The sequence below is a fragment of the Rhinatrema bivittatum genome, chromosome 2 (assembly GCF_901001135.1).
Source record: "Rhinatrema bivittatum chromosome 2, aRhiBiv1.1, whole genome shotgun sequence".
NCBI lineage: Eukaryota > Metazoa > Chordata > Amphibia > Gymnophiona > Rhinatrematidae > Rhinatrema > Rhinatrema bivittatum.
Window position 1 is genome coordinate 124,721,836 of NC_042616.1, and position 20,887 is coordinate 124,742,722.

At 42.7% G+C, this 20,887-nt stretch overlaps 1 protein-coding gene across 1 annotated transcript in view; it reads right to left on the reverse strand.

Annotated features, from left to right (window-relative positions):
* Nucleotides 1-1,144: 1,144 nt before the first annotated feature.
* Nucleotides 1,145-20,887, reverse strand: part of CCDC7 (coiled-coil domain containing 7) — an 820,938-nt gene continuing 801,195 nt past the window's right edge. Inside the window, exons 37-38 of the mRNA XM_029587039.1 lie at nt 14,142-14,213; nt 1,145-1,282 (exon numbers count right to left, since the gene is read on the reverse strand). Coding sequence (XP_029442899.1) covers nt 1,145-1,282; nt 14,142-14,213 — 210 coding nt within the window. The remainder of the gene's footprint in view (nt 1,283-14,141; nt 14,214-20,887) is intronic.

The following is a 20,887-nucleotide window of genomic DNA, read 5'->3' on the forward strand; positions in this document are numbered from 1 at the left end:
TCAGTGTTCACTACTCCTGGGTTTTCTTTTTATATAAAAAGCCATTCATTGCAGTTGCCTGAACTAAGGGAACTACCAAACATTCCTCTTCAAAAAATAAGACTAAATCCGACCATACCCTTCAACGTGTTCAACCCAGTTTATAAAAGGAAGCTTGACCAATCCCAGCAACTTGGCCAGGGAAAAAGTTTAGGGATGGTCTTAGAAAATTCAAAATTCTTTCCCCATAGCTGGTCAAGGACAGAACTATTAATAAGGGAGTGAAGTAACCCTTACCTCTATATTATTCAATTCAGAAAATTTGGGGGAATGCTACACTGGTGAAACAGTCCACAAGTTAAAGACAAGAGTAAATATAAACAGACACAAAATATAACGTCACAAAAAGAGCAAAGCAACACATAAGAACATAAGAAATTGCTATGCTGGGTCAGACCAAGGGTCCATCAAGCCCAGCATCCTGTTTCCAACAGAGGTCAAACCAGGCCACAAGAACCTGGCAATTATCCAAACAATAAGAAGATCCCATGCTACTGATGCAGTTAATAGCAGTGGCTATTACCTAAGTAAACTTGATTAATAGCAGTTAATGGACTTCTCCTCCAAGAACTTATCCAAACCTTTTTTGAACCCAGCTACAGTAACTGCAGCTGGAGAGACATTTACCTTTGGAAATTACCTGGCTAAACCGATACTCTTACCATCTGTGAGCAAGGAAAATTTCTTCTGAACGGGATTTGCCGCTGCGCCTGACGTCAGCGGGAAGGGCCGGAAGTGCCCTTTTAAGATCGGCACTCCTGAGGTGCATTGCAGTCGCCAGCGCGCCACCAAAGTCAAGCGTGCCTAAGGGGCACGCGGCTTTGCCCAGCTTAGCCCGGGTTTGCCCGGTTTACCTGGTTTGCCTAAATTTATTCCCGGGAATCTCTGGGAAAAAGGATAAGAGAGCGACACAGAAGTATCATCAAACTAAGAGTTGTATTTTGTTTTTTTTCCTGATATTCGTATTTCCTGATCATGCCGACCAAAAGGAAAGGGAAAATAAGGGTTTTCCCCTCCAAGCCCATACCCTCCCTAATGCAACTCGAAATTGATTGCTTTTTTAACTCAGCTGGAAACACAGAGAACTAGTGACTCCGTTGGAAGTTCACGAGAAGGAGACCATGAAGCTTCCCAAGACGAAGCATCCCTGAGCCCAGAACAACGTCCACCTCCTGCTCAGCGTGGCCTCGCAGGGTGGGTGCTGTCTCCGGAGCAGTATCAGAGGGAAGGAGTTCCTTAGAGGCTGGAGAAAGACGAGATAGGGAAACATCTGAGAAAGAGAGAGCCAGGAACCCATAGCTTCTGGGCAATTAGAAGATCTGCAGCACGATATAACATGGCCGGAGACAGTCACTCTAGAGGCGATCTGCGAAGTGATTAATGGTCTGAGCTTAACCATAAACAGACTTGAGAAAAAAATAGATTTTGTTTCTTCTAATTTTCTTTTCTTTTTTTTTTTAATTCTTTATTTATCATCATTTTCCAATTTTAACAAACAATTAGTTTACTTAAACTTTAATCCACACTTACATGTCCATATCCAAGAAAAGACAATAGTAAACCTCATAATCTGCTTATAGTGTATAAAGAAGGAAGTAAAGGGTCAATTACGGTAATAAAAAATGGGAACACTATGCATAGTTACAACAACTGAAAAAGTAACATTTAGAAAGAGAATACCAACAACCTATTCCATTATCACCTGTTATAGTTAGGTTAACTGATTCCTACTTTGTTGTTGTCCAGATATTTTCTCATGTCCCTGGGTTCATAAAAAATATATCTGTTTCCTTTGTGTCTCATTAGGCATTTGCAAGGATACCTAATATTTACTTGGGCACCCATATCTCTGGCTTCTTTAGCTAATCCCACAAACACTTTCCTTCAGGTCTGAGTATCTTTTACTATGTCAGGATAAATCCATAATTTTTGATCATAATATAATTTGTTACGGCTCTTTAGGAAAATCCTAAGAACTAAGTCTCTGTCAACAGGATACTTAAAAGAGACTAGTAGGGTCCCTCTGTGTTCTATGTTTTCTTCAGTTGGTGCTTCTATATATGCGGTTAAATCTGTTTCCAAGTTCAGATTTAACACACCAGTTTTTAACTCCTGCCCACTTTTAGTTGTTGGAACATAATAGACCTTTAATATCTCTGGTAACTTATCACCTGGTATCAATAATATATCTTTAAGATATTTTTTGAACTGTTCCTTTGGCGAGATCATCTTAACACTAGGAAAATTGAGGACTCTTAGATTTAAGTATCTTAATTTATTTTCCATGTTTTCTAGTCTCCTTTTTATAATATTCTCTGACTGTATCATAGTTGAATGTACTTCTTGCACTAATACTATTTTATTTGTTACTTATTTAATTTGTTGTTTCTTCTAATTTTCAAGAAAAAATTCAGAGTATTCAACAACAGAATAAAGCGAATGTTGCTTACCTGTTGTAACAGGTGTTCTCACAGGACAGCAGGATGTTAGTCCTCACAAATGGGTGACATCGAGGATGGAGCCCACCACGGAAAACTTCTGTCAAAGTTTAAACAGAACTTTGACTGGCCCGTACTGGGCATGCCCAGCAAGGCACTGACCCTGCAGCCAGCAGGGGTCTCCCTTCAGTCTGATTTTCAAAGCTACAGGCAGTGCCTAGAAAGTAAAAATAAAACGAACCCAACACCGCGGGGAGGCGGGCGAGTTTCGTGAGGACTAACATCCTGCTGTCCTGTGAGAACACCTGTTACATCAGGTAAGCAACATTTGCTTTCTCACAGGACAAGCAGGATGGTTGTCCTCACAAATGGGTGAGTACCGAGCTGAGGATGTCCCGACTTGCACCAAATGTACCCAACGGTGTGCAGCAGGCACAATAAGTGAGGAGAAATTTGGGAAAGGGCATCCGCACCCAACCGGGTAGGTGGAAGGGTGTTGGTACATCAGGTTGGAAAAAGGTTACGCAAGACAGACTGGCCGAAGATGGAGTCCTGTCTTCCAGCCTTGTCCAAACAATAATGGGCTGCAAAGGTATGGAGAGAACTCCAGGTTGCAGCTTTGCAGATGTCAGGAAGCGGCACCGATCGAAGGTGTGCCACTGACGTCGCCATGGCCCTCACAGAGTGTGCTTTAACACGGTCTTGAAAAGGAATGCCAGCTTGCTCATAGCAAAAAGAAATGCAGTCCGCCAACCAGGAAGAAAGAGCCTGCTTACCCACAGGTTGTCCCAACTTATTAGGATGGAAAGAGACGAATAATTGAGTGCTCTTCCTGTGGGAAACTGTACGGTCTAGGTAAAAAGCTAGAGCTCGTTTACAGTCTAGGGTATGCAGGGTCTGCTCTCCAGAGTTGGAGTGGGGCCTGGGAAAAAAGATAGGTAGTATGATGGATTGATTGATATGAAACTCAGAAACTACCTTAGGTAAAAATTTAGGGTGAGTGCGGAGTACCGCCCGGTCCTGCAGGAGCTTAGTGTAAGGCGGATAGGTAACTAGGGCCTGTAATTCACTAACCCTGCGAGCTGAAGTAATAGCCAAAAGGAATAACACTTTCCAAGTGAGATATTTAAAGTCACAGGAGTGCAGAGGTTCGAAAGGAGGTTTCATAAGACGACCAAGAACCAGGTTAAGGTCCCAGGATGGGGCCGGAGGACGCAAGGGCGGCTTTAGATGGAGCAAGCCCTTAAGAAAGCTGTTACTAGGGGTTGTACTGAAATAGGATTACCCCCAATACCCTTATGGAAGGCGGCTACCGCACTGACATGCATTCTGATAGAAGAGGTTTTAAGACCTGATTCAGAGAGATGCCATAAATAGTCCAAGAATTTGGAGATTGGACAGGAAAGGGGATCAAGGGACTGAGAAGTGCACCATGATGTGTACCTTTTCCATTTGTATGAGTAAGACTTTCTTGTGGAAGGCTTTCGTGAAGCTATCAGGACCCGAGAAACGGAATCTGAAAGGTTGAAAGGCTGAAGGACTAACCTTTCAACATCCATGCCGTCAGGGACAAGGCTTGGAGGTTGGGATGGACGAGGCATCCGTCGTTTTGAGTGAGCAGATGCGGGTCCTTTCCCAGAGGAATGTGCCTGCGGATGGAGAGATCCTGGAGTATTGGAAACCATACTTGGCGTGGCCAGTAAGGTGCTATCAGGATCATGGTTCCTCCGTCCTGGCGTAGCTTCACGAGAGTCTTTGACACAAGAGGGAGTGGAGGGAATGCATAGAGCAGACCGGTTGTCCACTTGAGGGAGAATGCATCCCTCGGCCGAGAGTGCTGGCTCCGAATGAGAGAGCAGTAATCGTCCACTTTGTGGTTCTGAGGGGACGCAAAGAGGTCTATGCGGGGAGAACCCCACTTGTGAAACAGAGAGGTCGCTACCAAAGGATCGAGTGACCACTCGTGTGGTTGGAAGACACGGCTCAGCTGGTCTGCCAATACATTGTCTACTCCCGGCAGGTAAGTGGCCCTGAGGTACATGGAGTGGGAGAGGGCTTCCGCCCAGATGTGCGCAGCTTCCTGACACAGAAGGAAGGAGCCTGTGCCTCCCTGCTTGTTTATGTACCACATGGCCACTTGGTTGTCCGTCTGGATTAAGATTATCTGATGAAAGAGATGATCTTTGAAAGTGCGGAGCGCATAGCGGATTGCTCGAAGTTCCAGGAAATTGATCTGGTGTTCGGCTTCCTCTTTGGACCATAACCCTTGGGTTTGAAAGTCGTCCACATGGGCTCCCCAACCGATGTGAGAAGCGTCGGTGGTTAGGATTACTTGCGGATCCAGTGGAAGAAAGGGTAAGCCCTGAAGGAGTCGTCCACCAGGTTAAGGATAGGCGCAGCGCTTGTGTGACTGTGACTATGGAGGACAGAGGCTGAAAAGCTTGAATCCATTTGTGTCGTAGAGTCCATTGTGTTACTCTCATGGCTAGTCGGGTCATGGGAGTGACTTGAACCGAGGATGCCATGTGCCCTAGGAGAATGAGGAACTGGCGAGCCGTGGCAGTGTTCTGAGACTGGAGCTGGCGAGCCAGGGACATTAGGGTGTGGACCCTCTGAAGAGGAAGGTAAGCCTTTGCCTGTAAGGTGTCCAAGTCTGCCCCAATGAAGGATAAGGTTTGAGACGGGACTAAGCAAGATTTCTCGTAATTGACGAGAAACCCCTAAGGAAAGGAGTGTTTGAATAGTCAATTTTAGGGAGGATTGAGCTATCTGTTGGGTGGAGGCCCTGATTAGCCAATCGTCCAGGTATGGGTAGACGTGGACACCTTCCTTCCTTAGGAATGCTGCTACCACTACGAGACATTTGGTTAAAGACTCGTGGGGCAGAAGCTAGACCGAAAGGGAGGACACGTATTGATAATGGTCGTGGCCTACTAGAAACTGCAGATATTTGCGATGGGATTGTGTGATCGCAATGTGGGTATAAGCGTCCTTGAGGTCGAGAGAGCACAGCCAATCCCCTCTTTGTAGCAGAGGGAGCAGCGCGCCTAGGGTTACCATTTTGAACTTCTCTTTTTGAAGGTATTTGTTGAGGGCTCGAAGGTCCAAAATGGGACGTAGTCCCCCTGATTTCTTTGGTATTAGGAAGTATCTGGAATAGAATCCCTTGCCTCGTTGAGAGGGAGGAACGGGTTCTATAGCATTTGATTGCAGAAGAAGGGATACTTCCTGTTGTAATTGAGCCAAATGGGTGGATAGACTCCACGCTTAAAGAGGCGGGGAGTCTGCCGGAAGAGTTATGAAGTTGAGGTGGTAACCCTGTGCGATAATTGTTAGCACCCACTGATCTGAGGTGATCTGCAACCAAGGTTGTAGAAAATGGTACAGTCGACCTCCTACAGGGATGTCCGGAAGAGGGGTTTGGCATGTGTTCCCTACAGGGGAGTCAAAGGCCAGCCGCAGGCCCAGGAGGAGGGGCTACAGTAGGCCTTTGCTTCCTAGGCTGACGCGGCTGAGGCCTAGTAGAGGATCGAGCTGGACGAGGCCTGGCCGATGGAGGGTAATAACGGCGTGGTCGAAAGAATGACTTCTTAGAGTCTTTCTTTTGCGGTTGCTTGGAGGTCAGCTCAGGTGGGACAGATGAGAGTTGTTTCAACGTCTCATGGTGATCTTTTAACTCCGCCACAATCTGCTGAATTTGCTCTCCAAACAAATTATCGCCTAAGCAGGGTAAATCAGCAAGACGATCTTGAACCTCTGGGCGAAGGTTGGATGATTTTAACCAAGCCCAACGTCTGGCTGAGATGGCTGTGGCTGAAACTTTTGTGGAAGCATCGAATATGTCGTAGGCAGTCCTAATCTCGTGCTTCCCTGCCTCAAATCCCTTGTGAAGAAGGGTTTGAAGCTGCGGTTGGTATTGGTCTGGCAACGTGTCAGCATAGTCTTGCATCTGCTTAAGGATGGCTCTGTTGTACTGAGTCATGTAAAGTTGATATGAAGCTATGCGTGAAATCAACATAGCTCCATGATAGACTTTCCGTCCAACACTATCTAGGAACTTGTTGTCCCTGGTAGGTGGGGTAGAAGAGTGTGGCTTAAGACGCTTGGCCTTCTTCTGCGCGGACTCAACCACAACAGAGCGATGATCCAGTTGAGGTTTTTGGAAACCTGGTGCTGACTGGACAAGGTAGGTGGAGTCAGCTTTTTGTTAACTGGTGGACACTGATGAAGGAGATTCCCAGTTTTTCTTGAGCAGATCCAAAAACACCTGGTGTATAGGGATGGAAGCGATGATTTTTGGAGCATCCAGAAATTGAAGGAGTTCCATCATCTGGTGTCTGTCATCAGCTTCAGATTGTAGTTGAAAAGGTACAACTTCTGACATCTCTTTCACAAAATTAATGAAAGATAGATCCTCAGGAGGAGATCTTTTTCTACTCTCTGTAGGAGATGGTGGCGAAGGCAAATCTGTGTCAGAAGATGTATCATCATCATCACCCCAGGTATCGTAGGGATCAAGTGGGGCTTGTAGCCCTGATGGACCTGGCTGAGGCTCTGAAGGCATCGATGGAAACCGAAGTGGAATCGGTGCCGTAGGTGGAACCAGAAATGGCATCGATGGCTTCGGTGCTGCCGATGGAATCGGTGCCTGGCGTGGAATGGATGGAACCGAAGGATATATCGGTGGAGATATACCAGAAGGCACCGATGGAACCACCCCGGAAGGGGGAATCCGGAACGGTGTTTCTCCTGCCGATGAAAATCCAGTCGGAGACGGTGGTGTTGTCGATGGTACTGGAATCACCGATGGAAGGGCCGTCATGAGCGCCTCCATGCGGCTCAGTAGCGGTGCTAGCGCTTGTATCAACGGCTCGGTGGTCGGTTCCCTCCTCGGTGGCGAAGCCGGTGCCGGTGTCGGTGTCGGGGGCGGCACTGGAACCGGTGCCGGAGACGGTGCCGATGGAGGTTGCAATTTCTTCATCGCTTTCTCGATGGCCTCCTGGACCAGCCGGTCCAGTTCTGCCCGGAGACCAGGGGTAACCATACCCGGCTCAACGGGAGAGGGAGGCTGAGGCAGGGCCGGAGGGACCACCGTAACCGGTGGGATCACGGCCCCCGCACCCCGGGAGGGTGAGGGTTTCCTCGATGCCGGCGAACGAGACGTGGAGGGTGTCCGGTCTGTTCGCGGTTTCTTTGTCGGTGGCTCGGCTTGAGCAGAGGGTCGATGGCTGTGGATCCTCGACAGGCCGAGACTTGTGCCGTCGATGGCGGTGCTTTTCCTTCCGATCCCCTCGCCCATCCGGGGAAGGGACGGGAGTCGACGGCCGAGAAGCGATCGATGGCGGACGGTCACCGGAGGGTTGACGATGATGGTACAACTTCGACGGTGCCGGTTCCGATGACGTCGATGCTATCGATGGCGTTGGGTTAGGTGCATGGAAGAGGAGCCCCATCTTCTCCATCCTGGCTTTGCGACCCTTGGGTGTCATTAAGGCACATTTGGTGCAAGTCAGGACATCATGCTCACTACCCAAACACATTACACAAACCCTGTGGGGGTCTGTGATGGACATAGTCCGGGTACAATCCGGACAACGGCGGAACCCCGTTGCCATGGCCTGAAGCCAAAATTTAGGCTGGGGATCGGTAAGTGCCAACAGGCCTCAAGGGCCAAAATTGACGGTAGTCGATGGAAAAAGGCAAAAAACTTACCGGGTTCCGTAAGATGACTAAAAATTTGTCGAAGGGAGACCCCTGAGGGACAAATTTTCTTAGGAAATTAACTTCCAAATTCCTGTCAGGAACGTGGTTAGAGAGCTCCTTTCACCGCGTGGCAACTGCTGCGCGGAAAAAGAAGACTGAAGGGAGACCCCTGCTGGCTGCAGGGTCAGTGCCTTGCTGGGCATGCCCAGTAGGGGCCAGTCAAAGTTCTGTTTAAACTTTGACAGAAGTTTTCCGTGGTGGGCTCCATCCTCGATGTCACCCATTTGTGAGGACAACCATCCTGCTTGTCCTGTGAGAATGAAATATCCAATAGAGTTGGAGAGACCGAGAGTAATATCAGGTCTTTCCAGAAGCTTAATGATGGTTTAAAGATCAGATTGTTAATTTACGTTGTCTTGAAATGATTGAAAACAATATAAGACATCTAAGTATTAGAATTTTAAATTTCCCTAAAGTTGTGGGTGAAATTCCTTTTATTTCTTTAAAGAGATTTCTAATAGAAATATTGGGATTTTCTGAACAAGATGTTCTTGTTATTTTCTACAAAAAGAGCTTCGGCTCCCACAGTTACTATTCCCGCAAACTTAACAAGTTTTCTGGAGAGTTCAAGCTTAGATGTCAAAGATCGAAATACCCTAATAGTGTCATTTATTACTACACAAGATATAAATAAACATATGAAAAGGTATTTGCAAAGATTTCCCAAATCATTTCATGCACAATCAATTAAGATATATCCTGATCTTGCTTCAGTTACTCGGGTAAAAAAAAGGGAATTTTTGTCCTTAAGACAACAGTTTATCTTTTTGGGATTTTCTTTCTTATTACGGTACCCTTGTCAGTGTGAAATTAAGAATACTGAAGATACACTGTATTTTTTTCAAATAGAACAACTGCATCAGTTTTTGGAGGCTCGGTTACCCAGTACTTCCTCCCCTGTGCCCATTAATGGGTAGGGTTTAAGCAAGTATGAATATCAGCTGATATTCTATGTTAATGTTAATTACCTTTGTTATTTTTCTTGTGATTATCTCCTAAAATAATTTTTCTATCCTCTCTGCCCATATATTTTTACCAATACTATTTGTTTCTTTCTGTAAGATACAAATTTAAAATTGTTCAAAATGAATGTAAAATATTTTTCTTCATTATTAATTTCTATAGTGGGAAAAATGTAAATTTCAAGTGAATAGATCAAACTATATTGTGAGAATCATTTGTCAAATATTTATAATTTAAAAAATTATAAATAAAGACAAGAGTAAATATAAACAGACACAAAATAACACATCACAAAAAAGAGCAAAGCAATACATAAGAACATAAGAAATTGCCATGCTGGGTCAGACCAGCATCCTGTTTCAACAGAGGCCAAACCAGCATCCTGTTTCAAACAGAGGCCAAACCAGGCCACAAAACCTGGCAAGTACCCAAACACCAAGAAGATTCATAGAAACATAGAAATGACGGCAGAAGAAGACCAAATGGCCCATCTAGTCTGCCCAGCAAGCTTTCACACTTATTTTTCTCATACTTATCTGTTACTCTGACCGCTGGGTTCAGGGCCGTTATTGGTAACTTTATGGTTCTAATTTACTTCCACCCCCTGCCACTGATGTAGAGAGCAGTGCTGGATCTGCATCAAAGTGAAGTATCAAGTTTAATTGGTTAGGAGTAGTAACCGCGCAATACGCAAGCCACTCCCATGCTTATTTCTTTACCCAGCCTGTTTAATTCAGTCCTTGTTGGTTGTTGCCTGAATATAAATTCTCTTTTCTTCATTTCCCCCTGCGGTTAAAGCAATGAGCTGCGCTGGATATGTATCAAATGAAGTATCAGGCTTAATTGATTTAGGGTAGTAACCGCCACAACAAGCAAGCAACTCCCATGCTTATTTGTTTAACCAGACTATGCAATTCAGTCCTTGTTAATTGTTGTATGAATGTAAATCCTCTTATCTTCATTCCCCCCTGCCATTGAAGTAGAGAGCTACGCTGGATATGCACTGAAAGTGAAGTATCAGGCTTATTTGGTTTGGGGTAGTAACCGCCCCAACAAGCCAAGCTACTCTCCCGCTTATTTGTGAATGGCAAGTCCTTTTTTCCATATTTCCTCTTGCCGTTGAAGTATAGAGCAATGTTGGAGTCGCATTAACCATGTATATGTTTCTAGATTAAGGGTATTAATCACCAGGTAGTATCTGTCATTCCCGCAAGCCACCCCCATGCCTCTTCACTTCATTCACATCCTCTAGACTTTATGGATCCACCGTGTTTATCCCACGCCCATTTGAAAAACTTCACAGTTTTAGTCTTTACCACTTCCTCCGGAAGGATGTTGCAGGCATCCACCACCCTCTGCGTGAAGAAATACTTCCTGACATTGGTTCTGAGTCTTCCTCCCTGGAGTTTTAAATCGTGACCCTGGTTCTGCTGATTTTTTTCCAACGGAAAACGTTTGTCGTTGACTTTGGATCATTAAACCTTTCAGGTATCTGAAAGTCTGTATCATATCACCTCTGTTTCTCCTTTCCTCTAGGGTATATATATTTAGATTCTTCAATCTCTCCTCATAAGTCATTCGATGAAGACCATCCACCTTTTTGGTCACCCTTCTCTGGACCGCATCCATCCTGTCTCTGTTCCTTCGGAGATACAGTCTCCAGATCTGAGCACAGTACTCTAGCTGAGGCCTCACCAGGGACCCGTACAAGGGGATAATCACTTCCCTTTTCTTACTCGATATTCCTCTCTCTATGCAGCCCAGCATTCTTCTGGCTTTAGCTATTCCCTTATCACATTGTTTCGCCGACTTCACCCCAAGGTCTCTCTCCTGCTCCATGCATATCAGCCTTCACCCCCCATCAAATACATTTCTTTTGGATTTCCACACCCCATATGCATGACTCTGCACTTCTTGGCACTGAATCTCAGCTGCCATATCTTCGACCACTCTTCCAGCTTCCTTAAATCCCATCTCATTCTCTCCACTCCTTCCGGCGTGTCCACTCTGTTGCAGATCTTAGTATCATCAAAAAATAAACAAACCTTACCTTCTATCCCATCTGCGATGCCGCTCACATAGATATTGAAATGGACCGGTCCCAACAGCAACCCTTGTGGCACTCCACTCATCACCGCTCTCTCTTCCGAGTAAGTTTCATTTACCATCACACATTGTCTTCTGTCCTTCAACCAATTTGCTATCAGGCCACCACCTTGGCACGCGCTCCCAAGCTTCTCATTTTATTCACAAGCCTCCTCTGCGGGACTGTATTAAAAGTTTTGCTAAAAGACAAGTAGATGACATTGAGGGATCTTCCTCGATCCAATTCCTTAGTCAACCAATCAAAAAAGTCGATCAGATTCGTCTGACAGGACCTTCCCTTGGTGAAACCATGTTGCCTTTGGTCCAGCAATTCTGCTGCTTGTAGATAGTTCACTATTCTTTCCTTCAACAGCGACTCCAATACTTTTCCCACCACTGAGGTGAGGCTAACCGGCCTGTAGTTTCCAGCCTCCTCTCTGCTCCCACTCTTGTGAAGAGGGACCACCACCACTCTTCTCCAATCACTCGGCACACTCCCGTTTCCAGGGATCTATTGAACATGTCATGCAGCAGAGCTGTTGGCACATCTCTGAGCTCCCTCAGTATCCTGGGATGAACCTCATTAGGCCCCATAGCTTTGTCTACTTTCAGTTTTCCTAGCTCTTCCCATACATTCTCTTCTAGGGATGTGAATCGTTTTTTGACGATTTAAAACAATCGTCAGATATATTTTAAATAGTCAAAATCGTTAGAGCCGCGATACAATAGCAATTCCCCCGATTTATCGTCAAAAATCGTAAATCGGGGGAGGGCGGGAAAACCGGCACACCAAAACAACCCTAAAACTCACCCCGACCCTTTAAAACAAATCCCCCACCCTCCCAAACCCCCCCAAAATGTTTTAAATTAGCTGGAGTCCAGTGGGAGATCGCGCCGGGGCGCCCCCATTGGACCCCAGGTAATTTAAAACATTTTGGAAGGGTTTGGGAGGGTGGAGGATTTGTTTTAAAGGGTCGGGGTGGGTTTTAGGGTTGTTTTGGTTTGCCGGTTTTCCCCCCTCCCCCGATTTACGATTTTTTAACAAAAAAAAACATGACGATCAGATTTCCCCCCCCCCCCCAGCCAAAATCGATCGTTAAGACGATCGATCACACAATTCACATCCCTATTCTCTCCCGTAAACGGAGTTTCATCCATTCTACTCCCCTCCATTTTCTTGTTAACTAGCGATAGTCCTTCCCTCAATGTCTTCTTTGCTGAACACCGAATTGAAGTATTCATTTAATATTTCTGCCATTTGTTCATTGGTTTCGACCCATTGGTCCTTTTCACCTTTCAATTTCACTGTACCACTTTGGACTTTTCTCCTTTCACTGATGAATCTGAAAAATGTTTTGTCACCTCGCTTTACCTCTTTGGCAATCCTTTCTTTCACTAGACTTTTGGCTTCCTTGATTTCTTTCTTAGTCTCCCTCAGTTTTACCATATATTCTTCCTGTTGATCTTCCCTTTGGGATTTTTTATATTTCTTAAATGCCCTTCTTTTATCTTTAATTTTATCAGCCACCTCCTTTGTAAACCAGATAGGTTTCATTCTTTTCTTGCTTTTCTTTACTTTTCTAAAATATTTATTAGTCGCTTCAGTAATTGCTCCTTTTAGTTTGGCCCACTGTTGTTCCACATCTCTTGTTTTCCCATGCTACTGATGCAATTACTAGCAGTGGCTATTACCTAAGTAAGCTTGATTAATAGCAGTTAATGGACTTCTCCTCCAAGAACTTATCCAAACCTTTTTTGAACCCAGCTACACTAACTGCATTAACCACATCCTCTGGCAACAAATTCCAGAGCTTATTCGTGCGTTGAGTGAAAAAGAATTTTCTCCGATTAGTCTTAAATGTGCTAATTGCTAACTTCATGGAATGCCCCCTGGTCCTTCTATTATCTGAAAGTCTATATAACCGATTCACATCTTCTCGTTCAAGACCTCTCATGATCTTAAAGACCTCTATCATATCCCCCCTCAGCCGTCTCTTCTCCAAGCTGAACAGCCCTAACCTCTTCAGCCTTTCCTCATAGGGGAGATGTTCCATTCCCTCCATGAGGCAACATTTTTCAGAATAAAACCACTGCAATAAAGACCTTATGATCAAGATGCTAAAAGGGAACTTCAGAACAATCCAGGACATTTAAAGTTTAAATGATGAATATAAGAGGACTTAAAAGAGAATGGGATTTTAAACTCACTAACAAACATAACTTGGTGACCTTCTGATTGCTGTAACACAATTCCCCACCCCTAACATCCCTTCTCCCGACCATTTTAATATAATAATATATGTTTCACTTTTACTTTCTAGCAATGTCATCTTTGCTCATCTACTTGTTGTATTTGGCCATTAGGAAGGGAGACTACCTGAAAACTGATCAGAAAAGTTAATCCAATAAAATAATTATTACCTTACAGTGGGAGGATAACGTTCAAATCCATACGGGTTACTGAAAATGCACTTGTAAGTGAATGAGATGAGATTTCTCCTAATATTTTATATAATGCAAAATAAGAATGGCGTCGTTTATAAAATACTTTGCTTTAAAAGTACACGCATGTGTTTCACAGCATGTCCACGAATGCCCCTGTACCGCCCCTGTTTTGTGCACACAAAGCCAGAAACTAGCATATATTTTTGAGGTTTATATAAAAGCATGTATGCAAATACAGGCTACTTACATATGAAGATACTTATTTTCCATGTATAGCCCCTTTGAATATTTACTCAAATATTTTTTATTGAACTTTATATCCATGCACTTATAACACAACACAGCAATGACACTACTTTCATATTAAAAGTATGAGACCATGTTTTAGATAGAAATCAATATACATACCATTTCAGCTTGTGTAAGAGTCCGGATTGGTCGTCCATACTGATCAATTTCCCCTCTTGCTGCTGCCTGCATCTGAAATGCAAGAATAAGGTGGAAATGCATAATTAGGACAATTAGAAAGCTCTAAGCCTTTCAATGAACAGAGAAAATAAGAAAAGGCTTGTTGCCTTTAATAATCTCTTGAATTTAGCAAATAATGAGATCTATTTATTAATCCAGGACGCATGTTAACATGCACTGTTTACCACTGCTTCCATTAGTTGTGATGGGGGATATTCATTAATAACTCATGTGAATTTGCATCATGGATCCTCAAATAGACGCCACTATATTTTAATTTATTACAGTCCTAAATGAAATGAAGATAATTTATTTCATCAAAGAACACTAGATAATTTCTCCTACTGGTCAGTTTATTCAGTTGAGATCAGCACAAGTAAATAAAAAAGGCAATTTTCAAACAGCTGTCTTTCTATAAAATATGCAGTTAATATGTACATGCCGACCCTGAAACTGATTTTCAAAGGAAAGCTACAAGTAAACCTGATTCTTGCACCTATTTCTGTAGACCAAATTTTACTGTAAATCCATATCTCATCTTAATCCAACTAGTGGTACATGTATTGTGGACTTGAATTGTCACAGGAGAAGGCATAAATGATCCTTTTGATTTTATGCAACACTGTATATTACGCATCCTTTGTGCTGTTTTTTGAGTCTTGTACATTTCAGTTAATAGGTGCTATGGTAGAAAGGATTAACTCGAATTAATAAGTTATTTTGAAGATATACTTAACATTTCTTGCACATCTATACAAATACCTAAAATACAAAAAAGTGTGTTGTTTCTGATCTATGATTGAAAAGGAACTTTAATCAGGTCTTTTGACATTTTGGCTCAATTTCTGGGTTTTTTCTTCCAGATTAAAAAAACATTAAAAAAATATTCTTTTCAATGTTCACTGCTCCTGGTTTTTCTTTTTATATAAAAAGCCATTCATTGCAGTTGGCTGAACTAAGGGAACTACCAAACATTCCTCTTCCAAAAATAAGACTACGTCCGACCATACCTTCAACATGTTCAACCCAGTTTCTAAAAGGGAAGCTTGACCAATCCTAGCAACTTAGCCAGGGAAAAATTTTAGGGATGGTCTTAGAAAATTCAAAATTCTTTCCCCATAGCTGGTCAAGGACAGAACTATTAATAAGGGAGTGAAGTAACCCTTACCTCTATATTATTCAATTCAGAAAATTTGGGGGAATGCTACACTGGTGAAACAGTCCACAAGTTAAAGACAAGAGTAAATATAAACAGACACAAAATATAACGTCACAAAAAAGAGCAAAGCAACACATAAGAACATAAGAAATTGCTATGCTGGGTCAGACCAAGGGTCCATCAAGCCCAGCATCCTGTTTCCAACAGAGGTCAAACCAGGCCACAAGAACCTGGCAATTATCCAAACAATAAGAAGATCCCATGCTACTGATGCAGTTACTAGCAGTGGCTATTACCTAAGTAAACTTGATTAATAGCAGTTAATGGACTTCTCCTCCAAGAACTTATCCAAACCATTTTTTAACCCAGCTACAGTAACTGCAGCTGGAGAGACATTTACCTTTGGAAATTACCTGGCTAAACCAATACTCTTACAATCTGTGAGCAAAGAAAATTTCTTCCTGAACGGGATTTGCCGCTGCGCCTGACGTCAGAGGGAAGGGCCGGAAGTGCCCTTTTAAGATCGGCACTCCTGAGGTGCATTGCAGTCGCCAGCACACCGCCAAAGCCAAACGTGCTTAAGGGGCACGCGGCTTTGCCCGGCTTAGCCCGGGTTTGCCCGGTTTACCTGGTTTGCCTAAATTTATTCCCGGGAATCTCTGGGAAAAAGGATAAGAGAGCGACACAGAAGTATCATCAAACGTAAGAGTTGTACTTTGTTTTTTTTCCTGATATTCGTATTTCCTGATCATGCCGACCAAAAGGAAAGGGAAAATAAGGGTTTTCCCCTCCAAGCCCTTACCCTCCCTAATGCAACTCGAAATTGATTGCTTTTTTAACTCAGCTGGAAACACAGAGAACTAGTAACTCCGTTGGAAGTTCACGGGAAGGAGACCATGAAGCTTCCCAAGACGAAGCAACCCTGAGCCCAGAACAACGTCCACCTCTTGCTCAGTGTGGTCACGCAGGGTGGGTTCTGTCTCCGGAGCAGTACCAGAGGGAAGGAGTTCCTTAGAGGCTGGAGAGAAAGACGAGATGGGGAAACATCTGAGAAAGAGAGAGCTAGGAACCCATAGCTTCTGGGCAATTAGAAGATCTGTGGCGCGATATAACATGGCCGGAGACAGTCACTCTAGAGGCGATCTGCGAAGTGATTAATGGTCTGAGCTTAACCATAAACAGACTTGAGAAAAAATAGATTTTGTTTCTTCTAATTTTCAAGAAAAAATGCAGAGTATTCAACAACAGAATAATGAAATATCCAATAGAGTTGGAGAGACCGAGAGTAATATCAGGTCTTTCCAGAAGCTTAATGATGGTTAAAGATCAGATTGTTAATTTACGTTGTCTTGAAATGACTGAAAACAATATAAGACATCTAAGTATTAGAATTTTAAATTTCCCTAAAGTTGCGGGTGAAATTCCTTTTATTTCTTTAAAGAGATTTCTAATAGAAATATTGGGATTTTCTGAACAAGATGTTCTTGTTATTTTCTACAAATAGAGCTTCGGCTCCCACAGTTACTATTCCCGCAAACTTAACAAGTTTTCTGGAGAGTTCAAGCTTAGATGTCAAAGATCGAAATACCCTAATAGTGTCATTTATTACTACACAAAATATAAATAATCATATGAAAAGGTATTTGCAAAGATTTCCCAAATCATTTCATGCTCAATCAATTAAGATATATCCTGATCTTGCTTCAGTTACTCGGGTAAAAAAAAGGGAATTTTTCTCCTTAAGACAATAGGTTATCTTTTTGGGATTTTCTTTCTTATTACGGTACCCTTGTCAGTGTGAAATTAAGAATAATGAAGATACACTGTATTTTTTCAAATAGAACAATTGCATCAGTTTTTGGAGGCTCGGTTACCCAGTACTTCCTTCCCTGTGGGTAGGGTTTAAGCAAGTATGAATATCAGCTGATATTCTATGTTAATGTTAATTACCTTTGTTATTTTTCTTGTGATTATCTCCTAAAATAATTTTTCTATCCTCTCTGCCCATATATTTTTACCAATACTATTTGTTTCTTTCTGTAAGATACAAATTTAAAAATTGTTCAAAATGAATGTAAAATATTTTTCTTTATTATTAATTTCTATAGTGGGGAAAAAATGTAAATTTCAAGTGAATAGATCAAACTATATTGTGAGAATCATTTGTCAAATATTTATAAATTAAAAAATTATAAATAAAGACAAGAGTAAATATAAACAGACACAAAATAACACATCACAAAAAAGAGCAAAGCAATACATAAGAACATAAGAAATTGCCATGCTGGGTCAGACCAGCATCCTGTTTCAAACAGAGGCCAAACCAGCATCCTGTTTCAAACAGAGGCCAAACCAGGCCACAAAACCTGGCAAGTACCCAAACACCAAGAAGATTCATAGAAACATAGAAATGATGGAAGAAGAAGACCAAATGGCCCATCTAGTCTGCCCAGCAAGCTTTCACACTTATTTTTCTCATACTTATCTGTTACTCTGACCGCTGGGTTCAGGGCCGTTATTGGTAACTTTATGGTTCTAATTTACTTCCACCCCTGCCACTGATGTAGAGAGCAGTGCTGGATCTGCATCAAAGTGAAGTATCAAGTTTAATTGGTTAGAAGTAGTAACCGCGCAATAAGCAAGCTACTCCCATGCTTATTTCTTTACCCAGCCTGTTTAATTCAGTCCTTGTTGGTTGTTGCCTGAATATAAATTCTCTTTTCTTCATTTCCCCCTGCTGTTAAAGCAGTGAGCTGCGCTGGATATGTATTCAAATGAAGTATCAGGCTTAATTGATTTAGGGTAGTAACCAATAAATAAAAAGACTGTTGAATTATGATGTAATCTTGTGTCAATTATTTAAAACAACATCATATTATACCATCAGTATTTGCCGTAGCCTGTTAGTTTGATGGATAAATGAGACCTCATATATACTATGGCAGGGTACTGGTGAATTAGTCCCTAAATGCCAATAGTTCAATAGTGCGGTGATAAGCTTTGCGTACACCGTCTCAAAGTTATAATCATAGGTCTCACTAGGTGATCAAGGTACCGACAACGTGTCGTCAGTTACAAAGTATTATAGGCAGTAGAAAGGATAAACACTTATCGTAGCATGTTTTGCTGTTTTGCAGTCAGGGACTCGGTACTGGCGTGTTGGCCCGACACGGCTCGTGTTTCTGGGGAACCTTCTTCAGGGGCCGCAGTGTGCCAGTGCTGCAATTTGATAAAGCAGAGTTAACATATCCCATGTTCAAGACAGACTCAATGCAAGCTGTTGGTTGCCATAACTTACTATTTTCCAGACTGCCCGCTTCTTCTGCTACTTGGCTGCAGCGATATTTTGGCAGCAGGATCCGCCATGTTAAAGTGCTGATTATATACCTACCGCTGTGGGCGGGAACAAGTGATAGTGACGTCAAACCAATGTAGCTAGATCAGGAACTAAATGAGCGAAGCCCATTCAACTGAGTCATTGAGACCGAAAGGTGTTGCGGACATTAAAGTAAAAATCCACCTCTGTTCACGAAAGTTGAGTGTTTGTTTAATGTCTCCTCCACGTGGGCTGGGTAAAATTTGTTCAAGGATGGTCCATCGTAATTGGTCAAAAGTGTGGCCCGTTGCAATACAGTGATCTACCATCGGTGCTTCCAGGTTCTCTGTGTTTAAGCGGCTGCGGTGTTCAAAAAGCCGCGTTTTGATTTTTCTACTCGTGCATCCAACATATGTTAATTGACAAGGACATTCTATTAGGTATACCACGGACGTGGAATTACAAGATGTCTCTGAATTTTTATAATAGATGTGACCTGTGCGTGGATGTTTCCATGAAGATCCCTCTATAGTGATGGAACACATTTCGCAGTTTCCACAGCAACGATGGCTGCCTTGCTGTCTTATGGGGTTCTGTAAAGTGACAGCTGCATGCACAACAGAGTCCTTTAGGTTCTTGCTGCGTTGGTATGCAAAGAGTGGATGTTCAGAAAAGATAGGATGCAATTGTAAGATGTGCCAGTGTTTTTTTATACTTTGCATAATCAAATAAGATTTATCCGTGTGTGTGAGTACACAGATATCAGTTGTAACAGGGGGCCGTGTTTTGTACTGCAATAGGGCTGTCCTCGGTGAATGCCATGCTCTTTTAAAAGCTTTATATACTGCACTGTAAGGGTATCCTCTCGAGAAAAACCTTTCTGCAAGTCTACCTGCTTGTAGTTTAAAGTCTCTGTCCGATGAACACAAACGTCTGAGTCTGAAAAATTGACTGACCGGAAGACCTTGTTTAAACGCTGTTGGGTGAAAGCTATGGTATCTAAGTAAATTGTTTCTTTCAGTTTCCTTACGATGAATGGAAGTGTGTAATTGCTGATTCTGAACAGTAATTAATATATCCAAAAATGATATATGTGTGTCACTGTACTGTGTAGTGAATTTAAGGTCCTGGTCCACTGTATTTATCCAAGAGATGAATTCCTGAAGCAATGCTAAGTCTTGGTCCCAGAAAATAAGGAGGTCATCTATATAACGGATCCAGAGTGCAACAGCACTAAACCAGCCTGAACTATAAATATGTAATCTTTCAAGTCTATCCATGACTAAATTGGCAATAGAGGGGGCTGCCGACGACCCCATTGCTATGCCATGGATTTGAAGGTAAAATTGGGTATTGAAAGAAAAATAGTTATTGTGAATAACTAATTTAGCTATTTCAAATATGAACCAGAATGGAATTCTGGAGCCTTCCATATTATTTTTCAAAGTTTCTTCAATAGTAAGTAAGGCTGTGGCATGAGACACGTTAGTATATAATGAAACGACGTCCATCGTAACTAGAATTGTGGGGTCTGATAAAGTTGGATAATCTGCCAATTTGTTGAGAACGGCCGTTGAATCTTGGACATATGCCCTCATTTTTTGAACATGAGGTTTGAGAAATTTATCAAGAAAAATGGCTAGTGGTTCCAAGAGGGATCCGTTACTAGATACGATGGGTCTCAACGGAGGGTCTGTTATTGATTTGTGGACTTTCGGTACCCCGTACATTAAGGGGATCCGTGGGTATTGTTGGAATAGAAAATTTCTCTCTTTGCGGGTAAGGAAGGGCGTCACTTTCTCTTCTAACAACATCTCAATGGTATGAGAAAATTCTGTAGTAGGATCTTCTTGTAACATTCTGTAATATTTTGAATCTGCTAAGTGGGTTGTTAGTTTTAATATATACTGGTCCCGCCACAACAAGCAAGCAACTCCCATGCTATTTGTTTAACCAGACTATGCAATTCAGTCCTTGTTAATTGTTGTATGAATGTAAATCCTCTTATCTTCATTCCCCCCTGCCATTGAAGTAGAGAGCTACGCTGGAAATGCATTGAAAGTGAAGGATCAGGCTTATTTGGTTTGGGGTAGTAACCGCCCCAATAAGCAAGCTACTCTCCCGCTTATTTGTGAATGGCAAGTCCTTTTTTCCATATTTCCTCTTGCCGTTGAAGCATAGAGCAATGTTGGAGTCGCATTAACCGTGTGT